The sequence below is a fragment of the Nicotiana tomentosiformis genome, chromosome 6 (genome assembly GCF_000390325.3).
Source record: "Nicotiana tomentosiformis chromosome 6, ASM39032v3, whole genome shotgun sequence".
Taxonomy (NCBI): domain Eukaryota; kingdom Viridiplantae; phylum Streptophyta; class Magnoliopsida; order Solanales; family Solanaceae; genus Nicotiana; species Nicotiana tomentosiformis.
In genome coordinates this window covers 11,806,205-11,826,483 of record NC_090817.1, presented here as the reverse complement: position 1 = coordinate 11,826,483, position 20,279 = coordinate 11,806,205, and the positions used below count along the sequence as shown (strand labels likewise).

The window sequence follows — 20,279 nt, the reverse complement described above, 5'->3', positions numbered from 1 at the left end:
CAAAAACCTTCAATCCAGCCTGCTCATTTGACACCTCTAGCTGCCGCAAAAACACAACAATTTGATTCATTTGCTTGCATAGTTCTATGATTTTATCATCTTTAAAAGTAGCACCCAAGTTTCTTTTCCTATCACACCTAATCAACATTCTTGGTATGCGCAAGACAAGAAATAAGGTAATGCAAGAGATTTAAAGAAAGAAGAAAAAAAAATATATAGTGTACCAAGAAAGTAGACTAGGATATTCATTCAACTGTTTAAGAAGGAAGCAAACTATTTGATTTTCCCACCAAGCTGTGTGAATCTACAAAATCTGGGGATAAGAACTGAAAAGGAGACTCTAGACAGATACAATTAAGACCATCTCTTAATGTTTGTATACACAACTTTCAAGTTTGAAAAAACTCCTATTGGTAGCTGCCAAGAAACCTACCCAGAGGTCCTATATATTGTTACTTTTACAGTTAAATGTTGTACATGGTCATCTGTGTGGGAAGAGGTCAGAACTTGAATTGAAGACTCAATGTGTTACCTCCAGAAACCATAAAATGTCATGTTGATCGGTCAGTTTTATCGTGTTCATGACAGAGTTACAGTATCCATTGATGCAGAATGGACAAGTATTTCTTTGTCATCAATTGAGCGCATGCCCGAGAAATCCACTGCAGAATCACCTACAAAAATATACTGACAGTCAATTTGCATATATACTTCTAGAAAAAGGGCAGCCCGGTGCACGAAGCATCTCTCGTTCATCCAGGGTCCGGGGAAGGGCCGCACCCCGAGGAGGTGTGATGTAGGCAGCCTACTCTGATGCAAGCATCAATGGCTGATTCCACGGCTCGAACCCGTGACCTATAGGTCACACGGAGACAACTTTACCGTTGCATCAAGGCTCTCCTTCTTACATATATACTTCTATTTATGAAATTTGTTAAGTCAAACTCTCTTATGATGTCAGTATAGTATAGAATCTAACTTTCTTACAATCTAATGACAAGTTGCAAAAGCAAATACAGTTTTCCTCAAGCATGTAATAAGAGAATGTTTATTTGATGGGAAAATACATAAATTCCTCCCTAAACAAGTCCATGATTTCCAAAGAGACACTTAAACTTTGCGGGAGTCCTATGCGCACCCCCCCCCCCCCCACACACACACAGAGTTGTTTGAAGTCTCTTTATTTGATCAATACGTCATGCACCTTAAGTGATTCAGATTAGAGTGGGACTTTTCCCACAATAGTACCTTGTCCAAAATGGTTCCATAAGGAGTATTAGAACACTCAAAGTTGACTATTTTGCTTTCATGACTCTAGGTGGATTACCAAGTAAACTCAGTTACCCTATAATGAAAAGAATAGCAAATTAGCAATTCAGCACTGAATTACTACTGAGGGCTCCAAACAGTTTAAACTATAGACAGCTAAGTGGTCTTTTTGTAGGGACCAGCCCGAGACCGTTTGGTCCGGGGCTAAACGGTCCTGGCCCGCGGGCCAACGGATTTAAAAAAAAAAAATTAAATAGATATTATAGACAAAAGGATGTTAAAAAAAATATCTAAGGCAATGCTTTGTAAATTTTATTATAGAATTGTGACCTAAATTTTATTTAACATCCTAAATTTTAATATTCAATATTTAATTACGAATATAGCTTTTATATATATATACACTATACAATACTATATATATATATATATACTTACTTTTTAGTAGTAACATGAAAGGACCAAAGTTTGGTACTTTTTAGCTGGTATAAATATGGGATGATGGAAGATCAAGTTTTAGCTCAACTCAGATTACAGTTTTAACTAATTTTCCACTCTTAGATATATTATCCTCTCTATCGGCTAGCTACACCAGTAGCATAGCTAAAAGATATACAATCTTATATCGTATTATACTAGCTATTTATACTAGTATTTATACTAAAACTTGATCTTCCATCATCGCATATTTATACTAGATAAAAAGTATCATACTTTGGTCCTTTCATGTTACAATAAAGTAAGCAATATTAACAATTATAGAAGAAAATTAGAGAGAGATTGTGATAGATTGATGATTTTGTAAGAAAAATGAAAGAATGAGGGGGTATTTATAGTTGAAAATAGAGAAAAAGTGTAATTATAAAAAGTTTGGGGTTAAAACAAAGTTGGGGGGGTTAAATGACTATTTTATAAATAGCCAACGGCTATATTTTAATTTTTTTTTTATAAATATAACCGTTGGGACCGTTTGGCCCGCTAAGGGACCGGTCCGGTCCCTGGCGGGCTAAATGGTCCCGGGACTGGCAGGCCCAAAGCACAGGACCGGCCCAGGCCCACTAAAATCGGGCCAAACGGTCCTAGCCCATTTGGCCCGCGGTCCCGGCCCGGGCCTAGACCGGCCCACTTGCCACCCTCACATACATAATATATAATGAAAGTTAAAATAATCAGCAAGATACTGAAGTTTTCCAAATCCAGGAAGTTGATAAAATGTCAAGTTGAGTGCATGACCAATCATCTAAGAAATTAAAGATGCTACACAAAATTTTAACTGATGCCATAACTCAGGAAATGCTTTATTCATGTCATATACCTACTTGTAACTTAAGTCCAATGAGAGCATTAAGACATACATCAACACAAGTGAGCATTATAAATTGTAGGTCATTATACATCAACACAAGTGAGCATTATTACCAGTCAAATAGTAGGTCCTGCTGTCTAAATGATATAGAAGTTCAGAACTCATTCAAGCACTCATACAGGCCACGACATACATAAGTATTAGCAGTGACTTAATAGATGATAGAGCATGCAACATGAGCTCTCTTCGAAAAAAAGATGACAGAACTATTATCGTCTGAGAGGATATCGACGTCACCATACCTGAAGAATGTCTTAATCCCTTGACAGCCTCAAAATTCTTGTAGGTATAGCCAACAAAACTTAAATCTTCGGGAATCAGACGCTTCTGCCAAAATAAATATTAGAGTAGAAAAGATTTACTTAAGCATAGCATGGGGAGAAAAGGTGTTCTGGAAAGGAGAACCAGAAAAGTAAGCAAGAGAAGAAAGTGCCAAAAATGATGATAGCAAGGTGCGCAGCAAAACATGATCACATTCAGTATGGAATATGGAGATGTCAAATATTTATTATCATGAACGGAAACCAGTGCCCTGAGATCTGGTAAGTAGAACGATCGCTGAATGTAATGTACATCAGTTGCGAAAAAACTCACCTTTCTATGGGGTCCTGAACTATTTTTTGCTGGTGGCTGATTTGCCTGAAGAGAGTTGCAATTGTACATCAGTTGTGGAGGTTTTCTTAACTCAGCATTATTAACAACAGTTAAAAGATGAATATCAAATTTATCATCCAAAACGAAGCTTGAGTATATTCAAATGAAAATAAAAGATGCTAAGTTTATCAGTTTTATCCAGAAAATGGTCCTGTGCTTTTGGTGATAAAAATTAGCTTTGATCCTCCAATTCTTTTTTTCATTCTCATTTTGCTTTTAATTCTCCTCTTTTACTTTTTCACTTCTTCTACACTTCACGTTGTTTTTCTCCACTGTGGTGCAAAACGGAAGGGCTTACATTAATGAGAGAAGAAAACATACTCTAGAGGGAATTAGGGTCCTGCATATATGCACAGTCAAGTTACCACAGTCATTGTTGATCGGTATCATAAGCTCATCTTTAGGTACCAAAATAACAAATAGGTCTATAAGATCACCTAGGTTAACTTTTAATCACTGCATACCCACAAAGGTAGCTTGTGTAGTAGTGAACCGTGTGGATGTACCGTCACGATCAAATTACAAAGATGAAATATCACTTCTCACAAAATTTCTCTACAATTTGAAAAGAAAGAACAGAAATAGAATATGATATAAATGGCAATCACCTCATCAAACTTCATGAAATTTTGAGTGTCAAGATCATCATTGACTTCTGGCTTATAAGCTGCCTCCATGTCATAAAGTTTATCCCATTTTATATCTTTGAACCAGGGGTGAGCCTGATTATATTCATGAATAAAACATAAGAATCTATAATTGATTGATTGTAACACTTTCTTTGTAACACAAACCTTTATTTGCTCTGCTCCTCGACAACCAAGGCGATTTTCAGCATCACAAAGCAATCTACAGATCAGGTCTTTGGCTTCAGGACTCAATCTTGTTTCCTCTGGGAACTTTAAGTGATTTCTCCAATGAACAATCTATAGAACCAGAACAAGTGTCAAGGTATAGCATTTAAGTCATGCTACATAAGCATCCAAACTGAACTACCATTAGATAATTTGATTGTTAACTAAACACAAAGGATAAAGGGACAATCCCGGCGACATTATCAATGTTGAACATGAGAAAGTAGATTTCCTTTCCAAACTTGTAAAGTTTGTAGTGTCAATGCTGCTTACAGAAACAAGCAATCATTCAAGTGCAGACCACTATACCTTTCTACATGTTGTTATTGGATCTTCAGAGTAAAAAGGGGGATAACCAACGAGCATCTCATACATGATGGCACCAAGTGACCACCTGAACGAAGCAACAAGTAAAGAGGATAATTGATTTAGAATACTAACTTTACTTTGTCTATTCAAAAGGTGACCATACCTAAAAGAGAAGACATAAGTGAGACGCGCGCGCTATGCTTAGAAACAAGTACATGAAACAGTCACGTTTAAACTTCGCAAAGGAAAGCAATCAAAAACTTTTAACAACACCAGCCAATTAAAATCCATGTCAATCACAAACAGTAAGAAAACCAACCAATCACATTCCACTCCATAGCCTTTCTTCAGTAAAACCTCAGGAGCAATATAGTCAGGAGTGCCCACTGTTGAAAATGCCTGCGATAGAAACAGAAAATATTACAGGTTCTGGTAACTAATTTGTTTTAGACAACAAATATTGTCACAGAAGGTAGTAACAAAAGGTCACTTCTTGAAATAGTAAATGATACTTCTAGTTCGTTTCCATTACTCATATGAAGATGATCTAAGCACTTTCCTGCATTTTCAGACGGTCTCCATCTGACTTGAGAGCTTTCGAAAATTACGCTTTCAAAGAAGCCTTCTGTAAAGCTAGAATGTGATAAAGAATGTACCAGGCATAAGCAAATAAAACACATACTGGTTGATCGTCACTTTGAGCGGGAGAAAGTTCCGAAGTGTCATTCAAAAAGCATAAGGGGAATTGGGAACGAAGTTGTTGACTTGTTCATTAAGCATTTAGAGGATAAACAAGTGAAGTAGACTTGTAACAAGTTTGGCATGCATGACATTTACATTATACGCCATCTTTGGGTCGGGGATAAGGGCAGTCTTGTCTTTACAGTTGTAGACCAATATCTGTTACGTCGATATAAATAAGAGTAATTCGTGACACTAGTCATTCCCCCTATGCTTTGTATTTCAGTCTTAACAAAGTTCATCTAAGTACTTGAAATTTTTCAGATGGTCCAAGCTGTGTATAACATTTTTGTCTTAACAAAGCTTATCACTTTTAAGCAGCAACTTCTTAGTGCTAAATTCAACAAAATCATGTTTACTAACTTTGTTAAATGTCTCCGGTAAAGTATCAGCTAAAGCTACGTATCCAACAAGGGCACTTTTTTAATTATAGCTATATTCTTTTTTCTTTATGCATTTTTCAGATTCATATGAATAATTTTGTCTAAAACAGGCACATCAAACAAAAAGAAAGAGACCGTGTAACAAAGCTTACCAAGAAAAAGAACAAATGGAGAGTACAGGAAAGAAAAAGTGATTTTATACTATTTCTCAATGCAAGTGGAGTCTTAAAAGTGACTATACACTTCCCCTGATATGTCAATTATCAACCAAATTATTGGAGCTATGTGTCCCTTATTGCGTTGCAAAGTTCACACTATGCAGGAATAGTGGTGGTAGATAGTTCTGCATATGATTTAATCAATACTCCATGTACTAAACTTATGGAGAAAGAATTATGTTATTTTCCCAAAACCAATTGTTCTGGTACTAGTCCTAAATATTAATTATGATCCTTGAAAAACCAACAAAAATAAGGATTCTGGATTAAGTTCATAATTTATGAGAAAATAGCTGTGCTTCTGTTAATAATGTCCTACTTACTAATTTTCTCCTGTTTATCTGCCAATGCTGCAGTTGTTCAAGGGAGCTATTCCAACAGCTTCCAGTTCCCTTGTTAGCAGATCCCCGTGCGTTCTCATCATCCATCACTTCATTTTCATTTATAGGAGATAAATTCGAACAGTCAAGCGGCTTGCATAGACCAAAATCAGATAACCTCATGTGGCCATTTTTGTCCAAAAGAAGATTGTCAGGTTTAATATCCCTACAAAAAAAAATGTTATGTAAAAGACATAAACCATTGTGCATTGAGATCATTTCAAATCTTTACCAAGTATATTAACTACCTGTGTATGTAGTTATGCTTATGAATAGACTCTATAGCTAAAACACTTTGAGCAATGTAAAATCTTGCGACTGTCTCAGTTAATGTCTCTTCCCTCATCAGCAATGTCATCAAATCACCACCGGGCAGATATTCCATTACTAGATACAAGTAGTCAGCATCTTGGAAAGAATAATAAAGTTTTACAATAAAGTGGCTTGCTACTTCAGCAAGCAAATTCCTTTCGGCCCGAACATGTTCAACCTGTAATGTAAAGAGATGGTAAGAAAAAACAGATCACTTTTAAAAATAAATTATGCTGCATTTCCTTGCATATCTTGATAGAAGAAGCAGAGCAAAAGACTAGAAATAAAATCTTATTTAATAAAGGTGGATACTAATTGGCGCCTTAAGCATGCTAAGAAGGATTTGATCTCACCTGCCCCCTACTTAGCATTTCAGACTTCTTCAACTTTTTCATTGCATATATATTACCAGATATTTTGTCCCGGCACAACCTGACCTGCAAAATAGATTTGCATAAGAATCAGCAACTCATTATTGTTGGGAAAAATAATAATCCCGCCCAGGAATAATATCCACGGCAAATAATAATAACATAAGAGAGTAACAACGACACCAACTCTTTTAATGGGGTAAACTACAATACCCGAGCGGAGCAATATAACCACTATAATATTACAACTTAGTAGTGTCAAGAGACTACTACAATTTTGAAAGAAATAACACTCTTTATTTAAAAACACTTCACTACAATATTACTCACATACACTATTTATCTCACAGACTACAATCTGTGGATTACTCTCTCTAACTTCTATTGCTTCTCTCTTATTTTGGTGTGTTTGAAATGAAGAATGGAGGCCTCTATTTATAGCAAGAGATGTCATCCAACTACAACAAAGAAGATGGTTTGTTGTTGATTTAGTCCTAAAATTTTCAACAAAGTTAGGCACCTCTCATTTTCTTCAACAAAGTTAGGCACTTCCCATTTTCTTCAACAAAGTGGTCAACAAAGTTAGGCACCTCCATTTTTCTTCAACAAAGATGTCAACAAAGTTAGGCACCTCTCATCCCATTTTTTCTTCATTTCTTTTTTGTTTTTATTTAATATGAGCCCCACAAATCTCTCCCTTAATTTTGATTTTTCTTTTTCATTCCAAGACAATCTCAATCTCTAAAAATCCTCAAACTCAAGAGGTTTTGTAAAGATATCTGCAGCCTGATCATGAGACTTCACATATTTAAGCTTGACTTCCTTTTTGGCAATGCACTCTATAATGAAGTGATATATTGTATCTATATGCTTGCTTCGATCATGATACACCGGATTCTTGGCGAGTGCCTGTGCAGATTTGTTATCAATACAAATCTCTGTAGCTTCAATTTGTGGCAAATTGAACTCCTTCAATAATCTTCTTAGCCAAATAGCATGACAGGTACATGATGTTGCTGCTATATATTCGGCTTCACAAGTCGAGAGAGTAACTATGGGCTGTTTCTTTGAACTCCAAGAAATAATTGAATTACCCAAGAAAAACACAAAGCCAGTTGTGCCTTTTCTATCAGCAATATCTCCCGTAATCACTATCACAAAATCCTATAAGGTTGAAATCATTAGAAGAAGAATAAAATAACCCAAAGTCGATCGTACCTTTTAGGTAAAGAAGGATTATTCTAGTGACCTTCAAGTGAGTGGAGGTAAGAGCTTCCATGAAGCGACTTACTACTCCAACCGCAAAGAGTATATCTGGCCTGGTACAAGTCACGTAACTCAAACTTCCTACAAGACTTTTGAAAAATGTGGGAATGTGGGATTCACTTTTTCTCCTTCATCAAACTTGGACAATTTTGTCCCACTCTCCATTGGTGTATTCACGGGGTTAATCGAGCATGTTGAACTTCTTCAATATCTCTTTTGTATAGCTTTCTTGAGAGATAAAAAATCACATCCTCCATATGCTTCACTTCTAGGCCCAAGTCGTATGACATGAGCCCTACGACTGTCATCTCGAACTCACGAGACATATCTTCTTAAAAGTTTCAAACAAACTTGGGTTATTACCCGTGAAAATAAGATCATCAACATAAAGATAAACAAGTAAGATATCTCCATTAGTATGAACTTTAAGGTAAAGAGCATATTAATGAAGATAACGAGTAAACCCATTGTCTTGAAAATACTTGTCGATGCAACTATTCCATGCTCGTGGGGCTTGCTTTAATCCATATAAAGCTTTATTCAACCGTAACACTTTATCTTCATGGGTTTTGACCACAAAGCCCAATGGTTGTTCAACATAGACTTCTTCTTCAAGATAGTCATTCAAAAAAGCTGACTTGACATCTAGTTGATGGATCTTCCTTTTCATTTGCGCTGCCAAAGAGATGAGCAAACGAATCGTCTCCATGCGGGTAACAGGTGCATAGACTTCTTCATAGTCAATGCCTTGCCTTTGCTTGTAGCCTTTAGCCACAAGTCGTGCTTTGTATTTCTCTACATCTCCATCAGCATTCTTCTTTGTCTTGTGTACCCATTTGACTCCAATTGCTTGATGACCGTTGGGAAAAGTTGTTAACTCACAAGTGTTGTTCTTCTCTATTGACTTGATCTCCTCCTGTATGGCTTGTCTCCAACTTTTGTCTTCAACAGTTTCATCAAAGTTCATTGGTTCACTATCAGCAAAGAGACAATATAAAAAATCAAAATTAGTAACTTCTTTTGTGTCCTCATAGAGCTCTTGAATACTCCTTGTCCTTTGCGGTTGTTCATTTGAACTTTCTTGAGAAGAGGGAGATGCAACATTGGTTGGAGAAGGAGGTGGAGTTGTATCCTGCACAGGTTCCACGGTCTCTGGTTCTTCTTCATACCAAAGTATGGAAGAAAATCATATGAAGTTTCTTCCTCAGCTTCCAAGTTCCATGCCAATTCTTCATAAAATTCAATATCGTGACTTACTACCATCTTGCCGCTACTTGGATTGTATAGCTTGTAGCCTTTTGAACTCGTATCATAGCCAACAAACACATGCTTGACACTTCGATCGTCAAGCTTCGCTCTCCCTTGATTTGGCACATGAGCATAGGCTATTCTCCCAAAGATTCTCAAGTGCTTGACACTTGGCTTTCTTCCACTCTATGCTTCTTGAGGGGTTTGATCTCTAACATTCTTTGTTGGAGACCTGTTGTTCAAATAAACTGCACAAGATACAGCTTCTGCCTAAAATTCCTTGGGCATATTTTTAGCTTTTAACATACATCTAGCCATATTAAGAATTGTTTGATTCTTTCTCTCTGCAACTCCATTTTGTTGGGGTGAATAAGGTACCGTTAGAGGGCGACGAATTACATGAGATTGACAAAAATCATTAAATTCTTTTGAAGTGAATTCGCCTCCTCTATCGGACCTTAAAGCTTTTATTTCATAGCCACTTTCTTTTTCTACAAGTACTTTGAAATTTTTAAAAGCAACAAAAGTTTCAGATTTTTGGTTCAAGAAATAAACCCAAGTCTTTCTACTAAAGTCATCAATGAAGAATAGAAAGTATTTACTTTTACCAAAGGAAGGTTGATTGATTGGTCCACACACATCAGTGTGAACAAGCTGAAGCGGTTTGGTTGATCTTGACATAGACTCCTTTGGAAAACTCCTCCTTGCATGTTTCCCAAGAAGACAAGCTTCTCACAATTGATTGGGATAGTTTATTGATGGTATCCCATGCACCATGTTCTTTTCTCCTATTGATTTGAGCGCTTCAAAATTCAAGTGCCCAAATCGCATGTGCCAACACCATGATTCATCTTCCACATTAGCCTTCAAACCCTTTGCATCAATTGTCTTAAGATTCAGAGAGTATAATCTATTCTTAGCCATATGCACTTTAGCAATTAGAATTCCACTTGAATCTCTAAGCCAAAGATGCATATTTTTCATGTGGATGTCATATTCCTTTTCAAGAAGTTGGCCCTAACTCAAAATATTACTTTTTAATTTTGGGACATAATAAACATCTTGAATTAACTTGTGGTCACCATTTTTACAGGAGATCAGAATCGTACCTATCCCTTCGATTTGAATCTTTGAGGTATCTCCAAAGGACATATTACCTCTCACCGTTTTATTGATCTCCACAAACTTCTCTTTGCATCCACACATATGATTGCTTGCTCCATTGTCCAAATACCACGAGCTGCAATAATCCCTGTCTTATTCCTTGAGTGCCATCAACAACGTTGACTCAACTTCTTCTTTCTTGTCATCAACAAGGTTAGCTTTTTCTTCAACATTGCTACGACATTCCCAAGAGTAATGGCTAAATTTATGACAATTATAACACTCAATTTTTGATTTGTCATACCTTTGTCCATTATTTTCTTGGTAGTAGCCACGTCTTCTTTCCTCCTCTATGTCCACGACCACGACTTCTGAATGTCCGGTGGATTTTAACTTCATTGTTGAAGTTGTTACCGTTACTTCTTCCTCTTCCATGACTGCCACGGCCACGTCCCCGTCCATTCCCTCGATAGCTCTTTTCATCTTCATAATCCTTGAAGGATGCCTGAGTTTTAAGAAGTTGCTCCAATGGCACTTCTTGTCTCCTTTTGATCTTTTCTTCGTGGGCATGTAAAGAACCCTCCAATTGCTCTACCATCATAGAGTCTAAATCTTTAGATTCCTCAATAGCACACACCACAAAATCAAATTTAGGTGTTAAAGTGCGAAGGAGCTTTTCTACCACACAGACATCTTTTATGTCTTCCCCATATCTTCTTAATTGATTTACAACATCCTTCACTTTTGAACAATAATCTGAAATGCATTCGGATTCTTTCATGTTTAAAACTTCAAAATCAACCCTTAGAATTTGAAGTTTTACCTTCCTCACCTTGTCAACTCCTTGAAGAGAATTTTGTAAAATCTCCCAAGCTTCCTTTGAGGTGGTAGCATCTTCCACCTTCTCAAACATGGCATCATCCAAACATTGGTGGATGAGCATGAGAGCTTGTTGATCCTTCTTCCTTGTCTTTGCCAAAACATCTTTTTCATTTTGAGGCAAAGCTTCCTCATTATCGGGTTTTGCATACCTTCTATCTACGATTTCCCACACATCCTGAGAGCCAAGAATGACTTTCATACATAGACACCATTTCTCATAATTATCTTTTGTGAGACGGGGGTACTGAAAAGGCAGCGTACCATTATTTGACATGGCTCTGATACCACGTTGTTGGAAAAAATAATAATCCCGTCCAGGAATAATATCCACGGCAAATAATAATAACACAAGAGAGTAACAGCGACACCAACTCTTTTAATGGGTAAAATACAATACCCGAGCGGAGCAATATAACCACTAAAATATTACAACTTAGTAGTGTCAAGAGACTACTTCAATTTTGAAAGAAATAACACTCTTTATTTAAAAACACCTCACTACAATATTACTCACATACACTATTTATCTCACAGACTACAATCTGTGGATTACTCTCTCTAACTTCTATTGCTTCTCTCTTATTTTGGTGTATTTGAAATGAAGAATGGGGCCCTCTATTTATAGTAAGAGATGTCATCCAACTACTACAAAGAAGATGGCTTGTTGTTGATTTAGTCCTAAAAATTTTCAACAAAGTTAGGCACCTCCCATTTTCTTCAACAAAGTTTTCAACAAAGTTCGGCACTTTCCATTTTCTTCAACAAAGTTGTCAATAAAGTTAGGCACCTCCATTTTTCTTCAACAAAGTTAGGCACCTCTCATCCCATTTTTTCTTCATTTCTTTTTTGTTTTTCTTTAATATGAGCCCCACAATTATCAGGAGCCAATGTGGTAAACAGGAAACATATTTCGTGTGACCAAGAGGTCACAGGTTCAAGCCGTCGAAACAACCTCTTCCAGAAATATAAGGTAAGGTTACATACAATAGACGCAATATGGTCCATCCCTTTCCTGGACCCCGTGCATAGCTCGAGCTTAATGCACCGTGCTGCCCTTAACGTCCAATAGAAGGACCAAGGAAATTTATCTTCCAAGAGCAATAATTTACCTGAATACTACAGAATCCTATGGAAGCAATTAAGATTTTCAAACCTAATTAGGACGCTCCAATAACAGCAATTATTATCATACAATGCTACATAAGAATAGCAAGAAATACAAGAGCAAAAGCATCATGAGTGACTCCAATTATTAAATGTCTAGGTAAATTTTTAAAACTAATTATGCATCTTGATATCACAATATGCTTGTGGATTTTGCATGAAAATCGAAGAAATCATTAAACATGCTCCTTCTCGTTAAGCATATGAAGTTATAATTCAGTCTTCAAAAGTTGAACAGCCCATATAAGAAAACTTAGCGGGAAAACATAATCCCCGGAGAATGAAATATTTTTCAACCTAAAGATATATAAGAATCTCAAACCTCTCCAAAAGCTCCTCTTCCAATGATCGTCAAAAGCTCAAAATCATCAACAGAAATCTTATGACGCTTTAGTCGGATATACTCTGTCTCTTTTCTCTCCAATTCCTTTAGAAAGTTCATTTGTTCCTCCTTTGGTACACCAGAGCTTTCCAATTTCCTTTCTAGCAATAAACGCCTACAGTTTATAGAGCAATAATACATGAGGATCATCATAATATCACTCTCCTTCAGTGTTTGGCTAAGGTCACCTATCCAAGAGGATCATCATAATATGATTATTTTAGGCTGGCTTTCAGCTACCACATTGGGACTTGCTATACTTTGTACAGGTTTCCATTCAAAATCCAAAAGTTGTCTAAAACACATGTTGCACATCCAATAAATGTTGTTACATGTATGTATATAGACATGAAAATCCAAAATAATGTCTACATAAGTTGATTATTTTCGCACCGGCTATCAACCTACCACATTGATACCAGCTACACTCTGCACATATTTCGGCTTCAAAAATAAAATAAAAAGCTATCTAAATCAAATGTTGCATTCCAAAATTCATCAACATGAAAACTTTAATAAATATTGTAACAGAAATTCACAATCTGCTTAATTTTCATTGGCTGTCAACCTACCAGATTGGACCAGCTACATTCTGCACATATTTCCCATTCAAAATATAAAGTTATCTAAAAAATCACATGTTGCATTCCAAATAAATGCTGTAAAAACGTATTTACATAACATGAAAATTCAAAATAAATGCCCACATGAAAATTCATAATGTGACTATTTTTACCTGTAGCCGTCAACCTACCACATTTGGACGATCGAGCTACAGTTTGAACATACTTCCGATTCGAAATCTAAATATATCTAAAAAATCACATTTTGCATTCGAAATAAATTCTGTACAACAAATTTACATAAACATGAAAATTCAAATTTATATATTGGATAAAAAATATGAATGAATATAATCTAAGATAGAAAATTAGGAACCTTTGTTTGCGATCCTGGATGAGTTTCATGTGCGATTTATAATGATCTTCGATCAATTTTTTCGCGGCGGCAACACGTTCGAGCGTCAAACTAGAACCTAATTGTTCCTCCAATTCTTCCTCTTCCTCCTCCGTTAATGCCACCACCTTACTGTGTTCTTCCTCCTCTCTGTTCTTCGCCATATTAGTATTATAACCTCACACAAATCGATCGCCTTTTCTTTCAAATCTCTGTGTGTTATTTCATATGGCGAAGAAAAAGAAGGGAAAATTGAAAATTTGATCGAAAGGGGAATTGGAACGGAGGAAATTTGAGAAACAGAAAATGGGAGTGAAAGGAAGGTTGTTAGCTTTTTAAAAATGGTTTATAAATTTTGTTATTTGCAAACGTGGCACTGTATTTTCGGTTTGGTCCCACTTTTATTGTGGGACCCGTGTACTTTTGAAGATTTTCTATTGTGGGGAGAGCCACGTCAGACTATTGGGAAATTTCTAGCGATAATCGCGGGTGTTCCGAAATAGCCGTATAAAAGGACACTCCATTTGAATAATTTCATGTCATTATTAAGCAAATACAAATAAAAAATATTACTCAATCCGTTTCAATTTATATGAACTTGTTTGACTAGGCAAGTAGTTTAAGAAAAAATAAAATTTTTTGGAATTTGTCGTCCTAAACAATTCAAAAAGGGACTAGAGTATTTGTATGATTATAAAAGTTTCTCATTAATGGTAGAATTGTAAGTTTAAACAAAATTATTTCCAAATTTAGAAATGGATCATTCTTTTTGAAACGAACCAAAAAGGAAATAGGTTCACATAAACTGGAACGGAAGTAAAAGTTTTACTATATTTTTTAAAGGCCGAATACATATCGGGTCACCTAAAGTTATAATAATTTTTTATTTAGATACTTCAAATAAGCTTTGTTTCGATTGAACACTTATAGTAGGCCTAAAGTATACCAATTAGACACATTTCGCTGACATAATTGACTGCGTGTAATGTGTATTGCACCGTGTAGAATGCTCTTTGGCTTGATGTTTCTGGCTATAATTTGCCAAAAAATGAACCACAAGTAATAGGCTTTTCAAAGTAAAAATAGTGTAACTAAAAGATGAAAGTGTGTATGAATATATATATTTATGTGTCGAAAATACTCCTAAGACATCAGTAAAGGATAATGAACATGAGTATTCTACATGTACAACTCCCGCTATTAACCATGTCAGCAAAATATGTTTGATTGATACACTTAGAGTCCGCTACACGTGTTCAATCGGAATAAGGCATACTTGAAGTGTCAAAATAAAAAAATCGTGACAACTTTAAATGTCTCCATATGTATTCGGCCTTTTCTAAACGGGCAGAGCTACAACAAAAATGCCAACAATTAAAATATATCCTCTCCTAGTATGTTTCCATTCTAAAAATCTTTTGTTTTCATTGTGTCCTATCTTTTGTTAAATTTACATAGATTTCCAAAAATTTGTAAGTCTTCGAGACAAATTTTCCTTAATATGTAATTTTAAGTCTACCTCATCCTTTACAAGCACCCTTCACTCTATTAAATCTCTAACTCACTATGGTAAGCGGTATATTTGAAGGTCGACACAAGACATGAAAAAAAAAGAATTTAGACATAACGAAAAATTTATTCTCGAATTTTTTTCGACATGTCATTTTTTGTAAGACGTAAGTGCATATCATTAAAGTTAATATAAAAATTGAAAATTAAAGATTTTCGCTTTTAGAACATATGCTAATTTTTTTGGAGCTTCGATTTTTTCCTCCATTTCTCTTATTAACTTCTTTTTGTTAATCAATCAATATGCTTTCAATTTTAAGTTGTTATGAATCATACGTATCAATTCTTGTATAATTTAATGTTTAGATGATCCGTAATCAGACTATTTTTTATGCAAGATTTCAAACGATCGTCATATTTCCTCTTAGATCAACTATGCTTAAAGCATGATTAGAGTTGGTTATACTTTTTTGTGTTGATAAATAAATTTTAAATTTCACATTAAATATATTTGTTTGACAGTCAAAACAGTTATGCTTTTTTGGATTATGAGATACAGTCAACTTCGACCAAATTGCATCTGTCAGTCTATTTTAAGGTCAACAAATTATTGAGGAAAATGACAAGAATTGTTGCTATCCTCATCATGACGCTAGCATTACATTTGAAAACCCATAGAAAATACACTACTAATTCTTGCCCATAAGCTTAGCATTTTTTCTTGTTTGAATTGGTTTAAAATTTTAATTTAAAAAAAAACAGTCCAGTACACATGCTATTCTGTATTCACACAAGGTTCGGGGAAGGGTCGAACCCTAAGAGGTGTGATATACACTGTCTATTCTAATGCAAGCATTAATATCTGCTTCCACGGCTCGAACCCATGATCTATATATAAGTCACACGAAGACAACTTTACCGTTTAAAATTTTAATTTGATGGATTTAATTTTTAGACTTTTATCATAGAATCTGTTGTATTGTAAATATTATGAGTTTAAAATATAATTTTAAAATTCTAATAATTTTTTGCACATATATCTACTTTTTATGTCGAAAATGCTATTCGAATTCTAAGAGTTCAACTAAAGCGTAATAAGATTACACTCGTTATGGATCTACATACAAAATCCGCCTCTACAAATGAACTTGAAGCAACTCATTTGAAAACCCATAGAAAATAGACGACTAATAGTAATTCTTGCCCATAAGCTTATCCATTTTTCTTGTTTGAATTGATTAATAATTTTAACTTAAAAAAAAAAAAGACAACCCAATGCATAAGACATCTCGCATTCACGTATGGTTGGGGAAGGACCGCATCCTAAGGGGTGTGATATAGACAGTCTAAGCTAATGCAAATATTAATGACTGCTTTCACGACTCGAACCCGTGATCTATAAGTCATACGGAAGCAATTCACTGTTTAAAATTTTAATTTGATGGATTTTTAATTTTTAAATTTTTTATCATAGAATATGTTGTACTTCAAAAATTATGAGTTTAAAATATAACTTTGAAATTATAGTAATTGTTTGCAATATATCTACATTTTATGTCGAAAATGCTATTCGAATTCTACGAGTTCAACTGAAGCGTAGTAAGATTACACTCGTTGTGGATCTACCGGCTCTATATACAAAATTGGGGTATTATTTTTCCTACTATTATTTTGGGCAAGGGTATACAATATATCATTTTCCCTATAAAATTCGCCTCTACATATTATCTATACAATCAAGAATAAGTGGAATCAGAGTAGTAAAATGAACTTAAGCAAGTCAACTTCATTGCTCCCCAAGTATCCCCAATGGGACATGAGGCTATTAATGAGGTCAATAAAAATCTTAGTAACTTACAAAGATCAATTTAAAAGTTAGTGGGGTTCAATAAATCGTGACATATCTACAATTTTGTACAAATAGTGTCATAATTCGACTTGAACGTTGATCTATTACGCTCCGTTTCAATTTATGTGAATTTATTTCCTTTTTAGTCCGTGAAAAAAGAATGACCATTTTCTTTATTTGAAAACAGTTTACCTTTATGCAATGATTTATAACCACACACAAAATATATGTGCATCATTTTACACCACAAGTTCAAAAGTCTTATCTCTTTTCTTAAACTCTGTACCAAGTCAAATGTGTTCACATAAATTGAAACGGAGGAAGTATTACAATTCGACTTGTATTTGAGCTTGGGTTAGAATTGTGCTGGATTTTATGCTTTGTTACCTATCTCAAATAAAACATTTTTGTATTTTTTTCAGCTGACATTGACTAATTGTGTGTCTAGGAATTAGTTTTTTAAAAATATACCATAATTTACAAACACAAAAAAAAGAATTATAAACAAAAAAAGAAGTAAAAGATATATAAGTCAAAGGGAAAAGTTCCAATTGTTTTTTGCAAAATTTCTTTGATAAAAAAGAAAAAAAGGCAGCTTGGTGCATGAAGCATAATGTATTCACGCAGAGTCCAAAAAAGGCCGCATCCCGATGGATATGATGTAAATAGCGTACCATGATACAAGTATTAATGACTGATTCCACGGTTCGAACTCGTGAAATCAATCCTAAACAATCCTTTACTTGAAAAAAAAAAGAACAAATCTTCTATGAAGAGTAAAAATTCATTAAAATTATTCTATAGCATGACTTACAATAAGCCATGAAAAAAAAAATTACCCCTCAAGCATCAGATCAATACAAAAACATGATTCAATCCCTAAAAATGTAAACAAAAATTTTAATTAAAGGAAGTTGGTGCCTGAGTAATTATGGTGCAAAAGCTTGTGAGCAATCTGATCTCTAGCCTGTAATGCACTCATAGATCTCACAATATTTTCTGGTACAATTTCATCATCAAACAAATCAAACCTTAATTCTGGACTTAATTCTTCACCTCTCATTTCACAAATATTATGCAAAACACAACAAGCTCCTAAAACAACAGGCAAATCTTGAAGTTTCACTTCTGTTCTCTTTTGTAAACAACTCCATCTACCTTTCAATCTCATAAATGCATCTTTAGCAACTCTTTGAACATCTTCAACTTTCTCATTAAACGCGTGTTGCGTCCATGTTAAATTCTGGTGTGAAAACGGGACCAATATCCAATCTAATAACGGAAATCCTGAATTTCCAACAACCCAAATATCCTTTAAAAGTCCTCTGTTTGCTCTTTCAAAAAGAGCTGATTTTTCCAAAACTTGATCATCTGTCATTGAACCAGGCCAGCCAATACAAACATCAGTAAAAATTCCTTTTGGATCAACAACTCCTTGTATGGTTACTGAATAAGAAGTCTTTTGATTCCGCTCAGTATGTCTTTTGTTAAAATAAGCTGTGACACTGTCTTTTGGTGCTATAATCGGAACGTGTGTAGTGTACATTGATCCACCTACATTTTGTATACCTGAAATGGACTCGAATTCTTGTTTTAGTTCATTCATCTTTTCATCGTTAGGCCATTGTAAGAATTTCGCCATTAAAACGCCTTTTATCGCTGTGCAAACCTCGAGCACGAGCTTATGACAAGTGGATATACCAAGCCCAAATCGCTTAGACACTTCGCGAAGTGGTGCACCTGTGGCCAACCTATAAATGCAAACTGCTATGCGCTGGCGAACAGGGATCGCCAGACGTAGCATTGTATCTTTTTTTGTGACTACTGATTCCAATTCACAACATATTATATCAAATGTAGCTTTGCTCATTCTAAAAGCTTTTTTGAATTCCTCTTCTGGAAAATCTGGACTGTTGCATTGTTCCCACCATTCATTTGACCTGTTTTTAACCCATAATCTTCTTTGTTGTAAAGGCTGAGAATCCTGTGGAATCGAAATCAACTCACCTGAGTTTTCACGACTACGTTTTTTACTAGCCATAGCCATTGGATCATTCATCAAAACGGGGGAATTTTTCGCTAATTCTATAGGTTGAGAACACAAATTTAGTACTTGTGTGTCAATTTTTTCTTGATTTTTTTCCAACCCCAGAAATTTGTTTAGAATATTCTCAACTGGGTTGTGATCAAAATCATGAATTTTTTGCTTTTTGGGCAGGAGTGGATTAGAAGAAGTTGGAAAGTCAAGTTCTTGAATGAAGCTGAAGAAATTGGAATTAGGAGGAAAATTAAAATCTTCTTGTTGTGTAGGAAATGAGAAAGAAGAGATTAAATCCATTAAAAATGGAGATTTTTGTTTTTGTTTTTCAGGTGTGAAAGTATTTGAAGTATGAAAGAGGAAAATATTCAATTGTGTGAACACAGAAGAGTATGAATTGATGAAATGAAAGTGGAAATTTTCATATATATACATATACATGGATTTTGATACACGGTGTTTTGTTTTGGGGGGGGGGGGGGTAGGGGGTTAAACTGACGCGGTGCAGAGGAAGATCTGTTTGGGAAAAGTGGGGGTGGGGGTGGGTGGGTTGGACTGATAATTAATTTCGATAAGATATTAAAAGTACGTGGGTTAATATTAAAAGACTAATACGCGGTTGGGAAGAATAAAAGCGAGAAAAGGCCACGTTTTCGAAAATGGGAAAGACGAAGAGATTTTCCTTTAAATAAAGGTAATGAAGAGGAAAATTATTTAAAACGAGGAAAATTTCGCAAAACAAACAACAACAACAATTATTTCTCGGTTGGGTGGCCATATGAATCATCATTCCTTTTATTAAACTAAACTCATATCATTATCATTATCAAAATAAAATAAAAGTACAATATATATATATATATTGTTTGTGATGGAATTGAAAATTAGATCTAAATATTGTGAAGTGAAATTAATTACAAATTATTCTTATTCCAAATTTAAAGTGGATTAAATTTATGTTATTTTTAACAATAACAATAAATAATGTTTCAGTCACAACCAAATTGGAGATTGGATATATGC

At 35.0% G+C, this 20,279-nt stretch overlaps 2 protein-coding genes across 2 annotated transcripts; both read right to left on the bottom strand.

Moving 5' to 3' along the window:
- Positions 1-221: 221 nt before the first annotated feature.
- LOC104114284 (uncharacterized) lies at positions 222-14,160 on the bottom strand. The gene is made up of 12 exons (XM_033660794.2): positions 13,843-14,160; positions 12,844-13,018; positions 6,840-6,923; positions 6,423-6,664; positions 6,118-6,340; positions 4,772-4,851; positions 4,453-4,537; positions 4,084-4,215; positions 3,898-4,011; positions 3,230-3,274; positions 2,878-2,962; positions 222-674 (listed from the first exon to the last, which is right to left on the bottom strand). Exons 1-12 carry the CDS (start codon positions 14,022-14,024, stop codon positions 580-582), a joined length of 1,542 nt encoding a protein of 513 aa, XP_033516685.1. The 5' UTR covers positions 14,025-14,160; the 3' UTR covers positions 222-579.
- A 3,929-nt stretch (positions 14,161-18,089) lies between these two features.
- LOC104114285 (protein ANTAGONIST OF LIKE HETEROCHROMATIN PROTEIN 1-like) lies at positions 18,090-19,667 on the bottom strand. Its single transcript, XM_009624688.4, has one exon. It carries the CDS (start codon positions 19,554-19,556, stop codon positions 18,123-18,125), a length of 1,434 nt encoding a protein of 477 aa, XP_009622983.1. The 5' UTR covers positions 19,557-19,667; the 3' UTR covers positions 18,090-18,122.
- Positions 19,668-20,279: the final 612 nt, after the last annotated feature.